This window comes from Astatotilapia calliptera, chromosome 4 (genome assembly GCF_964374335.1).
Source record: "Astatotilapia calliptera chromosome 4, fAstCal68.1, whole genome shotgun sequence".
Classification (NCBI taxonomy): Eukaryota; Metazoa; Chordata; class Actinopteri; order Cichliformes; family Cichlidae; genus Astatotilapia; species Astatotilapia calliptera.
The window spans coordinates 34,718,217-34,734,294 of NC_137425.1; the positions used below are offsets into that span (position 1 = coordinate 34,718,217).

The following is a 16,078-nucleotide window of genomic DNA, read 5'->3' on the forward strand; positions in this document are numbered from 1 at the left end:
CCTTTAGAAACCAAGCCCAGACGAGACAAAAACTAGGTCAGAGGGTGACAGGTCGCCCTGGCAACAGACTTTAGAAAGGGGAAGTTTAGTGCAGAGCTGTAGAGGAAATCAGACACAAAAAGAAAGAGGAACTGAGTGTGTGTGACGTGCTGCAGAAATATAACCATGCTGGCTGAATGCAGTAGTCTTTGTGTGTTCAGGCCTCCAGAAATGTAAAATAAAGATAATTTTTTAAACTTTGACCACTCTGAGTCCAATCTTTTTCTGCCGCCAAAGGAATTCAAAAGAACTGAATTTAATACTACTATCTTGAACCGAAAATCCAAACAAAATAATAATAATTGTCTTTTCTATTGTTTATTGCACAAATAAAACATTGTACCAAAAAATATGTCCGTAAAAATTCCCAAAGCCCAATTATATTTAGGTTTATAAGTCCTTCAGTATATAGGCTCTCAGGAAGAGATACAGATTCATCTGCTGTGCTTGGTGGAAGTAAGAAGTTCTCTGACATTATAAGGCAACACAAGCTGAAAACGGCTTCATCACAGGTATAAGGTCCTCTCTGTTGGCCTTCTTGCTTACAAGCATCCACTGCCTCCCGAGAAACCTCTTTCAGATGATCCTGTCCTCCAATGAGATGAGGGATGGTGTACATGAGAATCGGACGCCCACTTGGAGCAACTGCATTTCTGCTTCTGCGTATTATGTGGGTGTTCCACATATGTGCAACTTGCTGCAGCTCTTCCTATTAAATATTAAAAATTAAAAAATCTCATATCACTAAAAGAACACATTTCTCTGGGCTCAACATGTTACCCAAAAGCACCACACAGTGACAGTCAGAAAAACAGAGTTTATCAAAAATACTCAACAACAAGAATAACAGTGGTAGACACGTGATACTGTGGAAAATTTTAAGTAATTATTAAACGTGAATTGTTTTAGACATTTTATGTTTCTGGCCAGTGAAATATGCATTTTTTTCACATCCTGAACGCAGTGATAATAATAGGGATGGTGCATGGTGGGTGTTAAAGCAAACTTTTTATTCTCTCTCTGTGTCTCTCTAACACACACACACACACACACACACACACACACACACACACACACACACACACACACACACACAATGACTCATTAAAAGAATATAAACATGGTTACATACCTCGATGACGTTCAGGCATGTAAACAATATGAGCTGCTTGTCCAAAAAACATCCAGAAAAGCAGTCATGGTCTTTTAGTTCCTGGAGACGATTTATCCAGTGCTGAGCATGATGTCGTCTCAGAAAGGCCCACCAGCCTTCAATACGCTGATTGTGATTGCTGGACCCAGTAATAAAACAGTTTCTGACGTTCGGATCCATAGTCCATCGCAAGAATCGTTGCATCTCGGCCATTATGACATTTTCTGTTCCCAAATCAGAGTGAATCCTAACAGGTGTTCCCATCCTCTTTTCAACTTCTGCTATGAAATATCCAGCAATGAATTTGGGATCATTGTTTGTTGAATAGGCATGAAGCCAAATTATAACTCTTGAAAAACCACCAATAGCTCCATTTATACAGATTCCAAAAGGCTTCAGTTTGCCATAGGAGTCAATATGCCACATGAAATTTGGTCCAGGATTTGTTATATACATCGCATAAGGGCCAAGATATTTCAGAAAATGTCTCACAGTACTCTGCGTGACAACATAACCTGCCTGAATGCAGTTCAGGTGGTGTAGTTTGTATCCATGGAGCCTCCCGTGTTCCTCCAGTTGATCAATAAGAAATCGTGCTACCTCAATCGGATCGGACTCATTCTTTCTCCTGTACAGTCCCATGCGTTTTAGGTTTCTTCTAAGTGTCCGCATGCTTATCACAATACTGTCCAAACTGCTCAATAACAGCAAAATCTCCCCATGCCTCAATCCAAGCATAAAATAGAACTTAATTCATTCCAATAAACGAGCCATTTTCTCGCACTCTGATCTGCACTGTCACCCACTTCACTGTTTTATGGTAATATATCATGTTCGAACAATACAATATGTTATAACGTGAAAACTTTATACGTTCGTACAATATAATATTTATATTGTATGAACGTGATATTATGTTGTTCAAACGTGAAAAGTATCTTGTTAGAACAATAAACTTTTCACGTTATAACGTGATATACTTCTATTTTTCTTTTCTTCTGTACCTTCTTCATGCTCACATAAAGAGGAGGGACTTTGCGCTTCCTTTGTACCTTTGTGTTAATTGTGCGCTGTTAAGAGACCAACCCTCGCTGGATTACTTAAGCTAACGTTCAGATTTCCAGACCGTCAAACTTCTGCAGTTTTATATCATCCAGCAAGAAGACTTGTGAGTTTGACCTGCTTAATATCCACGCAGAATAAAGGAATAAAGCTTTCCTGTGTTCTTCCAACCGACGTTGAGTGTTTGAAAAGAGTTGGATTATTGAGGCGACAACGAGCTAAATTGCATTTAGCGTCCCGGAAATGGCGCAGCGAGAAAACCAGGTGAACCGAGACAAACTCTGCTGCTCGATCTGTTTGGATCTCCTGAAGGAGCCGGTGACTATTCCCTGTGGACACAGCTACTGTATGAACTGTGTTAAAAGCTACTGGGATGAAGAGGATCAGAAGGAAACCCACAGCTGTCCTCAGTGCAGACAGACCTTCACACCGAGGCCTGCTCTGGTGAGAAACACCGTGATAGCAGATTTAGTGGAGGAAACAAAGAAGACTGGACTCCAAGCTGCTAAAGCTGATCTCTGTCATGCTGAACATGAAGATGTGAGCTGTGACGTCTGCACTGAGACAAAGCTGAAAGCTGTCAAGTCCTGTCTGCAGTGTCTGGCCTCTTACTGTGAGCAGCACCTCCAGCCTCACTATGAATCCTCTGCCTTTAAGAAACACAAGCTGGTGGACCCCTCCCAGCAGCTCCAGGAGATCATGTGCCCTCGCCACAATGAGGTGATGAAGATCTTCTGCCGCACTGATCAGCAGTGTATCTGTTATCTGTGCTCCATGGATGAACATAAAGGCCACGACACAGTTTCCACTGCAGCAGAGATGAGCGAGAAGCAGACAGAGCTCAAAGAGAGACAGCAGAACATCGAGAGGAAAATTAAAGAGAAAGAGAAAAGTGTGAAGGTCCTGCAGCAGGAGATCTCTGAGCTGAGGAGGAGAAAAACTGAGCTGGAGCAGCTCTCTCACACAGAGGACCCCACCCAGTTTCTACACAACTACACCTTGCTGTCACGTCTCAGTGAAGCTCCAGACTCAGCCAGAATCAATATTCATCCTGAGAGCTACACCGAGGATGCAGCAGCAGCTTTGTCAGAGTCCAGAGAGAAACTGCAGTCCAGTGTTGAATGGACCATAACTGCTGTTGAAGAAACTCAAAGGGATGTTTATCAGGCAGAGTCAGAGCCCAAGACCAGAGCTGAATTCCTAAAATATAAATGTGAAATCACATTTAACCCAAACACAGCACACCAGCGTGTTGTGCTTGGGCCTGGCTTAAAAGCAAAATATAGTCATACTCAGACAATCAGGCGCTATGATCACACTGACAGATTCACTGACTGGCCTCAGGTGTTGAGCAGAGAGAGTTTCACAGGACCTTGTTACTGGGAGGTGGAGTGGAGCGGGGATGATGTCTTTATAGCATTAGCTTACAGCAGTGTAAGCAGATCAGGAAAAGAGAGTGCTTTTGGAAACGATAACAGTTCATGGGCGCTGGAGTGTTTCAGTGGCGGTTATACATTCAGACATTCAGGCAGCAGGACTTTCATTAAAGGTCCACAGTCCTCGAGAATTGGAGTGTTCCTGAATAAGGATTTAACTAATTTCATTTTTCTGTCCTTCTACAGCGTCTCTGAAAGCACTCGAACCATGACTCTTCTCCATAGCTTCTGTACCCGGCACTATACACCACTCCTGGTTGGGCTCGGTGTATACGGTGGTAGCGCTGAAATCTGTGAGATTTTATGTTAAAACGATAAAATTCATAAAATCATTCTCTTATGCAACAAAAAGTAAAGACGCTCCATAAACAAGATAGTCACTTATTTGAAGGTAAAATGTCTTTGTTTTATACTTTTTCATGTTATAAGTAGTGGATTAGTAAAAACTGGCAAATGATAATTCATCAGTTCAATCTTAGAAAATAGCACATTTTGTACAATAAAGCTTCATTTCTCTAAACATACTAAAGCATATTTTTAAATCTTTTCTGATTCGTGTCAGACTTCTGATAATTGAAGATGATAACAAAATTCCTGGATATTTTTGTTTGCATTTCATTTCAATATTCAATTCATTTCAATATTGTATGTAACAGATTAGATTGCAAAACATCTCAAAAATAAAACTTAATGTCATGTGATGCCATAACAGCTTCCTGTCTGCTGATGTTGTTTAGTGTGGATTATGTTTTTGGGGGGAATATTTCATCCATGGAGCGTGAGGTAAATAGTTTCAAAACAGTGTTTTAGTTTAAATAACTTTTATTTGATTGTCTCGTATGGCCAGTGTTTTATTGTCTAGCAAATCAGTAGCAAAGGCAGTGTTTCTAAAACCTCTAGAAATTATGAGACAACAAAAAAGTATTTATCATAAAATCCAGTAAACTAACAGCAGGACCTGTGGAGAGTGTGGGTGTTTTTCTTTCCTACCTGATACAGAGTTTACTGGTTTTACTCAAAATTATTTAGTTTCCAGTTTCAATAAAGTTTTCTCCATTTGTCTGGTGCGGTGCTGAAAACATGCTTCAAAGATTTTGGTCCATATTGACATGATGGTGTCACAGAGTTGTTTCAGATTTGTCAGCTGCACAACTCTGATGTGAATCTTCATTTTACCACATCATAAAGGTGCTCTATTGTACTGAGATCTGGTGACTGTGGAGTCCATGTGAGTGCAGTGTTAAGAAATAGAGAGATATTTTTAATGTGTATCTGCTCATTAGATTGTTTTATGTACTTTAATAATGAAGGCTTGTAGAGCAAGGCCACTTTTGACTCACAAGCTAAGTGCTCAGCCAGACTGAAAAACAGGAAGTTTTAGTGCACAGATATATTAATAGATAAGACACAGAAAAGAGGAACTTTGCCATATAAGCAATGTTTGAGACTGTGTGACGTGTAAAGTGCAGAAATAACACCATATAAGACACACTTGGAGCTAAAAATGTTAGAGATCCTGCAACTGGCATTTGAGCTGTGCAGGGGTCTCTCTCTTCCAGAAGATGATTGAATAAAAAGAAATATAAATGTTTTAACACACTATGAGTCGGGTTTCTCTGTTCTATCACAGGGACAAAAGAATCGGGGTTAATATTTGGTGTTTCCGCCCGGTTCTTCGTGTGACAGAGAGAAGAAATGTGGCCGAAGGTTGGATCTGATATGAGGCGAACAGAAGCCTGGTCTAAAGAGATTTAAAGGTACAGGCACAAACCTGTTCAAAAAGCACATTTGTGCAGATTGGATGAATTCTAAATTATCTGTTCACTGAGTGATGATCTTAACTACTAAATTGGCTCAGTAGTGGTAAAACTAAATTCTTGAGAATAAAGTGAAGTTTTGAAGTAAGGATAATGAAACCTTGAGAATGACAGTACTGAGTTAAAGGTCATATGGTATTTTATGGTAAAAGAGACCAATGTGTGTTTAGGATAACACAGGATCATAGGTAATTGGTCAGTTTATGGTTTAATAAGTGTCAAACTCACGGGGTTGAAGAACCTCCTACCCCTCTGAGACGTTGGAAGGGGGCTCCGGCGTGGGCATACTGCAGGTGGCACCTGCCAAGAGTTGTGGGCTTGGTTTTAAAAATAGCCAATGATTGACAGGATCATTTTAGGAGACACTTATTTGTGAGTAAAAAGAGTAATTCCGGACGTGGAAGTCTGATGAGAAGGGCACCTAGAACTGGGCAAGGTGTCTAAGTGGCTCAGGATTTCAGAGAATCGAGTCAGTTGTGATTTTGAGTTCTAATGGAAAGTTGATTTTAAAGGAAAATCAATGTTGACCATGTTGAAGTAATTCTGAAGATATTACTAGATGTGCTGTGCACAAGTGAAGAATCAGTTGTGTACATGGGGATACACAATTGTGTTGATATTGATGGATCGGCTGCGATCCATCTGATAAGTTAATGCTGGGTGCACTGAGACAAGAAACTGTTTTAAATCCTCACGGGCTGCAGTGAGATACATGTGCTGAAGATTACTGGACCCATAGAGGTCCATTTGATGAAGTTCTTGGGCAGATAAATGACAGAAACAGTTTTTGAATCTTGTGAGAATTTTGAAGCACTGAGACTGAGTTTTCTCCGTGCTTGGTGCGCTGTGAGGACTTATATCACAGTTATAAGTCCAAAGTTTTATGCCCTGGAGGCCAAGAGTTGTGTGTAGAGAAGAACATGACTCAGAAAAGGACACTTATGGTCATATTTTGTCTAATTTGGGGAGAATTGTCCCATATGTGTTTATTTCTCTTCCCTTTTAAGAGGACATACGCAGTTACTGGCTGCAGTGTACTTCCTCTTTCTGATTTTAAATACTTTTTTGCCCCACTGTAATCTTTAACTTGTTTACAGATTAAGTTGTGTTATTAGCAGGGCTAAAAATAAACTGGATAATGCTGAAGTCTGACAGATTCAATGATATACACAATACACCACAGTGAGCAAGGTTTCTTTAATAACCACATAGATCACTGAAGCTTTCCTAATCCTAATAAAACACACACAGCCATGCTGAATTTACTGTATTATTATAATATTAACACATATCATGTTTAATGGTCAGTTCACTAAATGACACCACCCTCCACAAATGTGACCCCGATGATGCATATTTGTTGACCGTACAGCAAGTAAGCCATGACACACATGAGGCCGAACTGGACACATATGAGGACAGGAAAGAAAAGAACAGACAGCTTCACATGAAGTTCCAACGCAGTTTAATTTCCAGCTGATGACGATCACAAATTCTTCTTCCTTTCACAGCTGCTGCATCCAGCCCGGGTGCTTCAAACCGTCCTCCTAAATTAAAGTCTTGTTTTTGACTGAAACTTTATGCTGCCTCATCAGTTCTTAGAGAGCATCAGGATGTGTGATGGAAATATCTCTGTAGTGACATCACTTTAAACTGACCTCAGCCTCCAGCCATGCATGAGCAGCATTTAATCAGTTCATTTTCTTACTGAGTAGATACTGTGCCTACTGTGAGTTCACAGGCAAATGTGGTCAAAAGTAGATCAGACGTTTTCAGTTTTTCCATTCACATATCAACCCGAATCAACTGGCTTCTTTGTCTATTTATCTGTCATGTAAGCAAAGCAGCTGACTACACTCAGTAGAATGATCAGTCCTTTGTGTTTACTGGATGAACTTTAAAGGCGTTCTTTTCTCATGATGATTTGATTTTAATAACATTTTTCAACCCCATGACTTTGTTATAAGACTGACACGGATTAAAACAAATTTCTGGAGCCCCCTAGCCCGTACTAGGGGGCTCTCTAAATGGTGGGGAGGTTGTTATATCTTTGCAGGTGGTTCCAGAGTGTGGGGGTGCCTACTGGAGTCAGCGGGGGAGCTGGCCCCAGGGAGGGTCCGCTTGCCCCTCCCTTTCTTCCCTCCCCATCAGACGTTGGTGTGTTGGTGGTCCTTGTTGTCTGGGGCTTGGCGCTCATGTATGTACCGGCTCACTCCTGGTGGCCGATTGGCGGGGCCGGGCGCCTGTGGCCCGGCTGGGCTCCTTCCGGGGGGTGGGATGCCCTCAGGCCTCTGGCCTCTGGGCCTGAAGCTTGGTCCTCTCTGCCACAGCTGGCTGCCGGCAGAGCCCGCGGGCACGCCACTGCAACCCCCTCTGGCCTCTGCTCCGTAGCTGCGGGGCGACCTCTCCTTTGGGGCTCTACTCAGCTCTTCCCAGGAGGGTGGCACGGTCCCCCCCCCCCCCCCCCCCTTTGGTGGTCCTCCTCAGGTCCTTGTACTCTGGGGCCTCTGGATATCTGGGGCCTGGATCTCCTCCATACCTGCTTCATGCCCTGGGGGACGGGGCTGTGGCCCCCCACACTCCCTAGCAGATCGTTACATGGAGAATCCTTTGGAATGCAAGCATGCTGATCCACACAGGTATGCACACAGGTATGCACACAGGTGCACACACGGGTATTCACAGACGCGGACTACAGCTTTCTTGGCTGCTGCCTCAAAGCACATTGTGCGCTGTCTATCTTGCGTGCTGCACAATATCGTTTATTATTTAGTATCTACTGTTATCTACTGCTAGCTAGTTTATTGTGATGGTGCTGTTTTTTTATTATGTTGCTCTTTGTTGTTTGCTTTCTCTTCTGTTTTTTTTCTCCATACAGGTGATCCAGGTGTTTTGTTTGTTTGTTTCCTCCCCCCCCCCCCCCCCCCCTTTCTCACCGTCTCTTCTCCCCTTTGGTTTTCTTTCTCTCCCTCTCTTTCTTTCATTCTTTCTCCCTGTCCTATCCCCCAGTCATGTCTGTCTCGTTTGTAGCAACTGAAAATAAAATAAATTCATAATTATAATAAAGGTCAATCAAATGGACCAATATGGCAAGGCCATGATGATCCACTTGGTAAAATAAATCTGCTTGGCATCTTTCTTGGCCTTAAGACAACAATTCTGATGCTAAAGATCCAAACGGGACAAAATAAATAAATGAATAAATAAAATAAAATAAAATAAAACAAATTTCTTTTGCTCAAGTAAAAAAAAACAACAAAAAACAGGTTTTAGATAAAAATCATGTTGAACCTCATTACCTCATCATTAGCGTTCAGTGTCATCAGTGTAATCAATCATAATCATTAATGGTGGAACAAACAACACATAACTTGAATTTATTTATGTGTGGTATCTTTAGGATTAGGATTCAACTTTATTGTCATTACACATGTATAAATACAGTGTAACGAAATACAGTTTGCATCTAATTAGAAGTGCAATCAGAGAAATTCTACAGTTAAGTTAAGCAAATATACAGCTGTACTACGGCCTAATGTATGGATATACTGATATATACAGATAAGAGTAGTATAAATGGGGCAATAGTTATGAACAGATTATGTACAGAGAGACCAAATATACAGTACATATGTACAGATATAGAGATGATCGGTATAGCATACAGATGTTCTATATTGCTATACAGATGGGCAGATATAGAGATGTACTATGAACAAATATACAGATTTGCTAAATATATACAGATGTGCTGGTGTGTGGTAACAGATCTACAGAGTCCTATGAGTATATCTACAGCAGTGGAAGCGTAGCGCTCTGAGCAGACTATAACAGGGAACAGTGTACGCACTATACCAGAGACTATACTATGTCAGTGTCCTAAACTATAGCAGTAAACAAGTAACCATTTATTGTAAAATAATTTTTATAAAAGAACGAACTGAATGTATAGAAATGTATAGAAACAGAAGGCGTTCATTAAAACTTAAAATTTTGAAAAATTAACTATAGAAAAATAAAAATACATCTCAGGGTTAAGAAATTGTTGTCTTTTCCATTAGTTTCTTCTTTAGTTGCATTTTACTTGATATGACACTTTAAACTGTATAGTGGACTGTATATATTAAGTAAGTAAGTAAGTAAGTAAAATTTTATTTATATAGCAACTTTCAAGATATAAAATCACAAAGTGCTTCACAAGACCCAACAATGAAAAAATAACAAGCAAAATTAATAGAAAGCAGATTTAAAACATTTGTTTTTAACTCATTTTTTAAAGAGATCACAGAGTCTCAAATCGAAAGAAGGAAGAGAGAAAAGTTCCAGAGTCTGGAGGCCACTGAACAGGAGGCTCCGTTTGTTTTCAGCTGAGTATGGGGCCCCACACACACTCATTCACTCACTCAGGTCGTGTGCATGCAAATAAGAAAACGTTTGAATAGGCGCAGGTCACCACACTGTCACCTGAGTTTAGGTTTATGTAAAATCCGCATGTATTTTATTAGTTGATTTTCTTATTCAGCAGAAATTATTTGCATAATACAATAAGCAGCCAGATAGAAAAAAAATGTTGTTTATATATATTTATGCGTGTGTGTTTCAAAAGTCTGAATGCTTTCTGCATTCAGTTGCAACCAGGTGCAACTATGTGTCAGAGGTCAGTACTAGTTCGCTGGGCGTACAGTTAAAATGGTTTGCATATTCTTTAAGATTGTATGTAAAACATTATGTTACAATGCGTACACATGACACTGTCATAAATTTATAGACACTGTAGGATAAAAACTTTGGATAATCAAGTGCCCTGTCCTTTGTTAAACAGCAGCCTGTGTTTGGTATCTGCATTAGTACCAGCCACCATCACTGCCACCACCCACCATCACTGCCACCACCCAGAGGCTGACAGTATTTAACTCCAACCCTCATTTTCAGGAGAAAGGTTCAGTCTACCTTCTACTTTGCTGTGAGAGCTGTCTCAAAGGAAGGATGGGTTTTTTTTCATCACTGTTCACGTTTATCAGTGTTCTCTTCTATGGAAAGATCACTGCTGACTTTAAACCATGCATTGAATTTTTCTACGCAGAAACGATACCACAGGGCATCAGTGGAGACGGCTACCAGGCATTATGTCAGTACTATAAAAGTCAATACCACTTTGCCACCCTGTATGACAGAAACCGTCGTATACCATTGTTCTCTGCGTATATACTCAGTTCTGGAGAGGGATCTAGGCCCAACAATATAAACTGGATGATTGAACCACGGGTAAGCTATGTAAAATATCACTGTGTGATGTTCAAAGACAGTCATTTGAACTGCTCTCTTTTGACTGATACGGTTTATTTTAAAGATGGTTTTCTTAGAGAGGATGAAGAACAATAGTTACAATGTGAAGGAATCGCTCGTTTGGATGTTAACTGTTTGTTGAAGTGTGTATTCTCTGCATTTTACTGCCACATTGTTCTCCATCACCTCAAACAATATGCAACACATTTAAAGCAGTTATTTTCCTCCTGCCTGTCCTGCCTTAGATATCGTCATACTATACCACATAATAACTTAAATAACACAAGTATAACTGAATAAATAACAGGACAAGATAAAGAAGAAAACATACACAAGATTAGATGATCTTCAATAAAACGATGGTTAAAAAAGTCTGTAGGATTTTATTTGCTCTCTCACATTTCAAAATGACATGACTGTGCAGTATGACAGTACGCTCTCAGTGTTACACATTCCCACAAACTCACACTGAAAGACTATTTGCACACACAGTATGAAGAATGATAAATAATCTTTGTAGCTTCTAAAGAAATAAAAAGTCTGTCTTTGTTGTCATTCAGCTGGTATCAGACGAATTCAACACAGGAATGAAGTACCAAAGACATCCTGACCAAAATGTGAAGAACAGCCAGGCAGTCAATCAAGACTATAGAAACTCTGGTTATAGCAGAGGCCACCTCGCCCCCAGTGGTCACCAACAGACAGAAGAAGACAAAAAGGCTACCTTCACCCTGACAAATATTGTTCCTCAAATGGAAAAGTTCAATAACGGCCCCTGGAGCAATCTGGAAGATAGGATGGCAGAAAGACTTAAAGTCTGCACATCAAAAATGTATGTTATCACTGGAGTCATGCCTTATGAGAAAGATGAACCCACGATCAATAACAGGGTGACTGTTCCTGAGTACTTTTGGACTGCTTACTGCTGCCCAACGTTCACAGCTGGACTGCAGGAATACTTTCCTACTTTTGCTGCAGTGGGAAGAAATGATCCCAACAGTAAAGATGACATTGTGAAAAAAAACACAGAAGATGGCCATGATGTGATGGAGATGTCCTTGGAGGACCTGGAGAAGATCCTGCAAAAAAGGCTAAAGATGCCTAAAATGAGTCTCTTTAAAAATGAATGTAAGGAATAAAAGTCTTTTTTTGCTTTTGGTTGAACTAAAAAAATCAAATACTTAAATGTGTTAAGATAAAAGTGAAATAAATGAAATGAAATAAAGAATAATAAATAAAACTGTAATGTTTTTATCATTAAGTTAAAACAAAATTATATTTTAGAAACATAACATATCTGAGTTTCTTCAAAAAAGTGAAAACATCGTACAGCCTTGTGCTGCAGGACGGGTTAAATAATACATTTGTAAAAAACTACCTATTTTCCTTTATTTTCATAAAGTATAATATTTTATTATATTTTTCACATTATATAGAGATGAGGTGATTAAATTTTGGTGGTGAAAGAATGCTCTTTGGAGGGTTTACACTCAATAAATATTCAAAAGGATAATTTAATGAGATGATGATGCTTACATCCAGGGGCGATTTTAGCCCATTTTTGGTGCTTCAGCACCCCCAAAGATTTCTTACTTTTTTGACAATATTTGCTGTTTGTGGGACACACTACTAAAATATAAAAAGCATACAGTACGTAATTGAGATGGAACATTTTAACAACAGAAATCGATAACCCCCCCCCCCCCCCCCCCCCCCCCTCCCAAAATGGTTTGTTCCAGCTCTTCCCTACTCCGGCTCTGGTGCCCCAGACGCAGCAGAGCGGAGGTGGAAGCTCCTGCCTTAAAAGAGGACATATTAGCTGCATTTATTGGCTCAAAATGTGGTCATAAATATTTTGTACTTGTAAATCGGTTTTGTATGTGTAGAAAAAATTTGTGTGTGTGTAAAAAAGATTTGTGTGTGGACTTAGCCAAAAAAAACCCTGCAAGTTACAAGTACGAATTTTGACCCTATTTTTCTTCCTTTCATCTGATTGGTCAATGTCATGTCAATCACAAATGTAACAATCCAATCAGAGAACAGATGGGTTTGGCTGTCGGACAGATGTCAGTTTGGCTTATATTTTATAAGTTATATTTTATTGTGTTGTGGTTTGCAGTGTTTTGTGTTGTTTCACTTTCATTTGTTTAAAAGGAAAAAGCTGAAAATTTAAGTAGTTAAAAGTTGAAATGTGTTTTTGTATTTTAGAATTTATTTATTACATTTTATGTGGAGTGAATACATAAAAAGTATATTTACAGTGTCCCTTAGAGACAAAGCACGTACAAACTCCAAAACACAACAGAAGTGCTCCAGGATGCTAGGGGCTGTGTTGAGCTTTTGTTACCTCGTGGCTACACAAGTCAGGAAGTACCAACAATCGGACTGAGGGTGTGGTAGTAACAGATTAATGAAGTTTTTTTTTTTAATTATTTGAATATATATATGAGTGTTTGTGTATTAATACATGTTTCATCTCTAGGGGCCCCCATAAATATTTATATATAAACATATATAAAGAAAACCACGTTTTTTTTACATTACTAATTCCTTTTGTGCATAATTTTATATTGTTGTTGATAATTAATTACAGCAACAAAACAACCTGAAGAGCCGGTTCGGAGCCAAAAGATCCGGTTCTTTTTAGTGAGCCGAGCCGAAAGAGCCAGTTCTCTAAAAAGAGCCGTAAATCCCATCACTAATACTTTCCCTATTTCAGTAGTGGCTGGGCCGGAGAGAAGGGAGGAGCGGCTACAGCGGAGGGTTGGAGCAGAGTGCACTGCAAAGTGCCGAACCTCAAAGTTAAAAAAGCTAAAATTGACCATCCTGAGTCTTGTCAGATCCTTCAGGGTTACAGTCACAAGCCCAGAGTTCTTTTTTATCATTTTCAATTCTGTGATTAACCCCTGTGCCACTGATCCTGCTGCAACAGTCACAATGGTGTGGTGTCTCTTTAATGTAACATAAGTCAGAGGTTTATGATGTCATTAGAAGTGTTGGGCAAGTTATTTTGAAAAAGTAATTAATTATAGTTACTAGTTACTTCTTCAAAAAAGTAACTGGGTTACAACATTCTAAAAGTAATTAATTACTTGAAAAATAACTATTACGTTATGTTACTTTACGTTACTCTAAAAAAATGCTTAACTCTGTAGGGTCCAGGGTATAATTGCACTCAAAAAACAGATTCAGGTCCTTCTTTCAAAGAACACATACAAATTTTGTTAGTTGTTCATAAATGTAATTAAAAAATACCAAATTAATTTGATTTTCTTTGTGTAAATTTAAAATTATTCTGAACCAGCTGATTCTGAACACAAAATGAATGAGTTTGTTGGGGCACTGGGGGTAGGGGGAGTACATTTTTGCACTTGCGCATTTGTAAACTCAAAAAAAAAATTCAAGCCCCTCTTTAAGCTTAAACATTTTTTTTTCTCACTCAACGCAAATGTAGCACTCCAGCATTACTGCAATTATTATTCGTGTGGTAAATGTTGAGCTAGTTAATAGGTATGCCCTCGTTGTCATCTGTTGTGATTTTATTTTGAAAGGATGCTTCCTGTTATGCTGAAGAGTGCACGCGAGAGTTCAATAATAAAAACTAAGTGTTGTTCCGGTGAAAAGCCGATGCCCCACGTGTGATTATTCCTCCGTCTAGACAATATAAGTATCTTCAATATTCATGCAGATTCCGCTGGAAGACCCGTCTCTGCTAACAGGTTATGGGCCCAGGAAAACATTGAAGCTACGCCAGGGGAAAGTTTACCACCAGAAAAGTCGCAAAGTACAGCGTGTTCGGTGAGGGCTAGCGTGCTAAGTTAGCACCATGAATAAGCGTGCTGGTGAACCCAGTGGCCGATGGGCAAGGTTGGTTTTTGATGGAGATGAGAAGAATTATGAACTGTGGGAGACAAAATTTTTGGGACATCTTAGATTACAAGGTCTAAAAGACACAATATTGAAAAGTGATGACGACGATGAGGACGACGAAGATAAGAATGCCCAGGCCTATGCAGAGTTAATACAGTTCCTGGATGATAAGAGTTTGTCGCTCGTGATGAGAGAAGCTGCCGATGATGGACGCGAGGCACTGAAAATTTTAAGAGACTATTATGCAGGAAAAGGTAAACCAAGAATTATCAGCCTTTATACCGAACTGACTTCTCTGAAGAAAGCAAGCAGTGAGAGCGTCACGGAGTACATCATACGCGCAGAGACATTTATTACAGCCCTGAGAAATGCTGGAGAGACACTTAGTGATGGTCTGCTTGTAGCGATGGTGTTAAAAGGTTTACCAGAAACATTTAAACCTTTTTCCGTTCACATTACGCAAAGTGAATCAGAAATCAAGTTTGCGGAATTTAAAACGAAACTCCGCAGCTATGAGGACACTGAGAAAATGCGCTTAATGGAACAAGAGGATAACATCATGAAGGCGAGAGTGCAACCCAGCGTGAGACCCGCAGCAGCTGCTAATGACCACAGGAGAGACATGTCAGACATAGTCTGTTTTAAGTGTGGCCAACGGGGACACAAGGCCAGAGCATGCCGCTACAGACAGTGGTGCGGTCACTGTAGGAGCAACACCCGTCGAGAGTCGACTTGCAGGAGACGACAACGGAATGATGAAGCACGCACAGCCTCGGAGGAGGGCGACAATGCAGAGAGCGACGACACCTATGTCTTCCGGATGAGCGATGACTACGCGGCACCTCAACAGCCACAAGACATCAGGACCAAAGGCCTAATGGTGGATACTGGCGCAACATCACACATCCTGAATGATAAAACAGCGTTCAAGAAATTTGATGACGACTTCCAGCCGGGAACACACTGTGTGGAATTAGCTGATGGCACCAGGTGTAAAGGAGTGGCTGAAGGCAGAGGAGATGCAGAGGTGTGCTTGATAGACAGCAGAGGGAGACAGTGTAAAACAACACTGAAAGACGCCCTATGCATTCCCTCATTTCCACAGAATATCTTCTCTGTGAGAGCGGCCACCACGAACGGAGCCACTATCATCTTTAAGAAAGGAAGGAACGTCCTTCAACACAGAGACGGTACAAAGTTTCACATCCATGTGCACAACAGACTTTATTACCTTGAGACTGTAAGTGAGTACGATGATAAGTGTAATAATTGTTTTGATGTGCAGACATGGCACGAAATTTTGGGACATTGCAATCATAGAGACATTCTGAAGCTACAAAATGTGGTTGAAGGTATGAAAATCAAAGGGAAAACTGACAAAGAAAGTTTGAACTGTGAGGTGTGTATTCAGGGAA

The 16,078-nt window shown here is 40.1% G+C and overlaps 2 protein-coding genes across 2 annotated transcripts; both read left to right on the plus strand.

The window, feature by feature from the left end:
• The first annotated feature begins 2,283 nt into the window (after window positions 1-2,283).
• On the plus strand, window positions 2,284-4,802 carry LOC113034061 (tripartite motif-containing protein 16-like). The gene has a single exon (XM_026188355.2). The coding sequence runs from the start codon at window positions 2,498-2,500 to the stop codon at window positions 3,998-4,000; it is 1,503 nt and encodes a 500-aa protein (XP_026044140.2). The 5' UTR covers window positions 2,284-2,497; the 3' UTR covers window positions 4,001-4,802.
• A 30-nt stretch (window positions 4,803-4,832) lies between these two features.
• On the plus strand, window positions 4,833-12,028 carry LOC113034060 (endonuclease domain-containing 1 protein-like). The gene is made up of 2 exons (XM_026188354.2): window positions 4,833-5,447; window positions 11,354-12,028. The coding sequence occupies exon 2, from the start codon at window positions 11,381-11,383 to the stop codon at window positions 11,930-11,932; it is 552 nt and encodes a 183-aa protein (XP_026044139.2). The 5' UTR covers window positions 4,833-5,447; window positions 11,354-11,380; the 3' UTR covers window positions 11,933-12,028.
• Window positions 12,029-16,078: the final 4,050 nt, after the last annotated feature.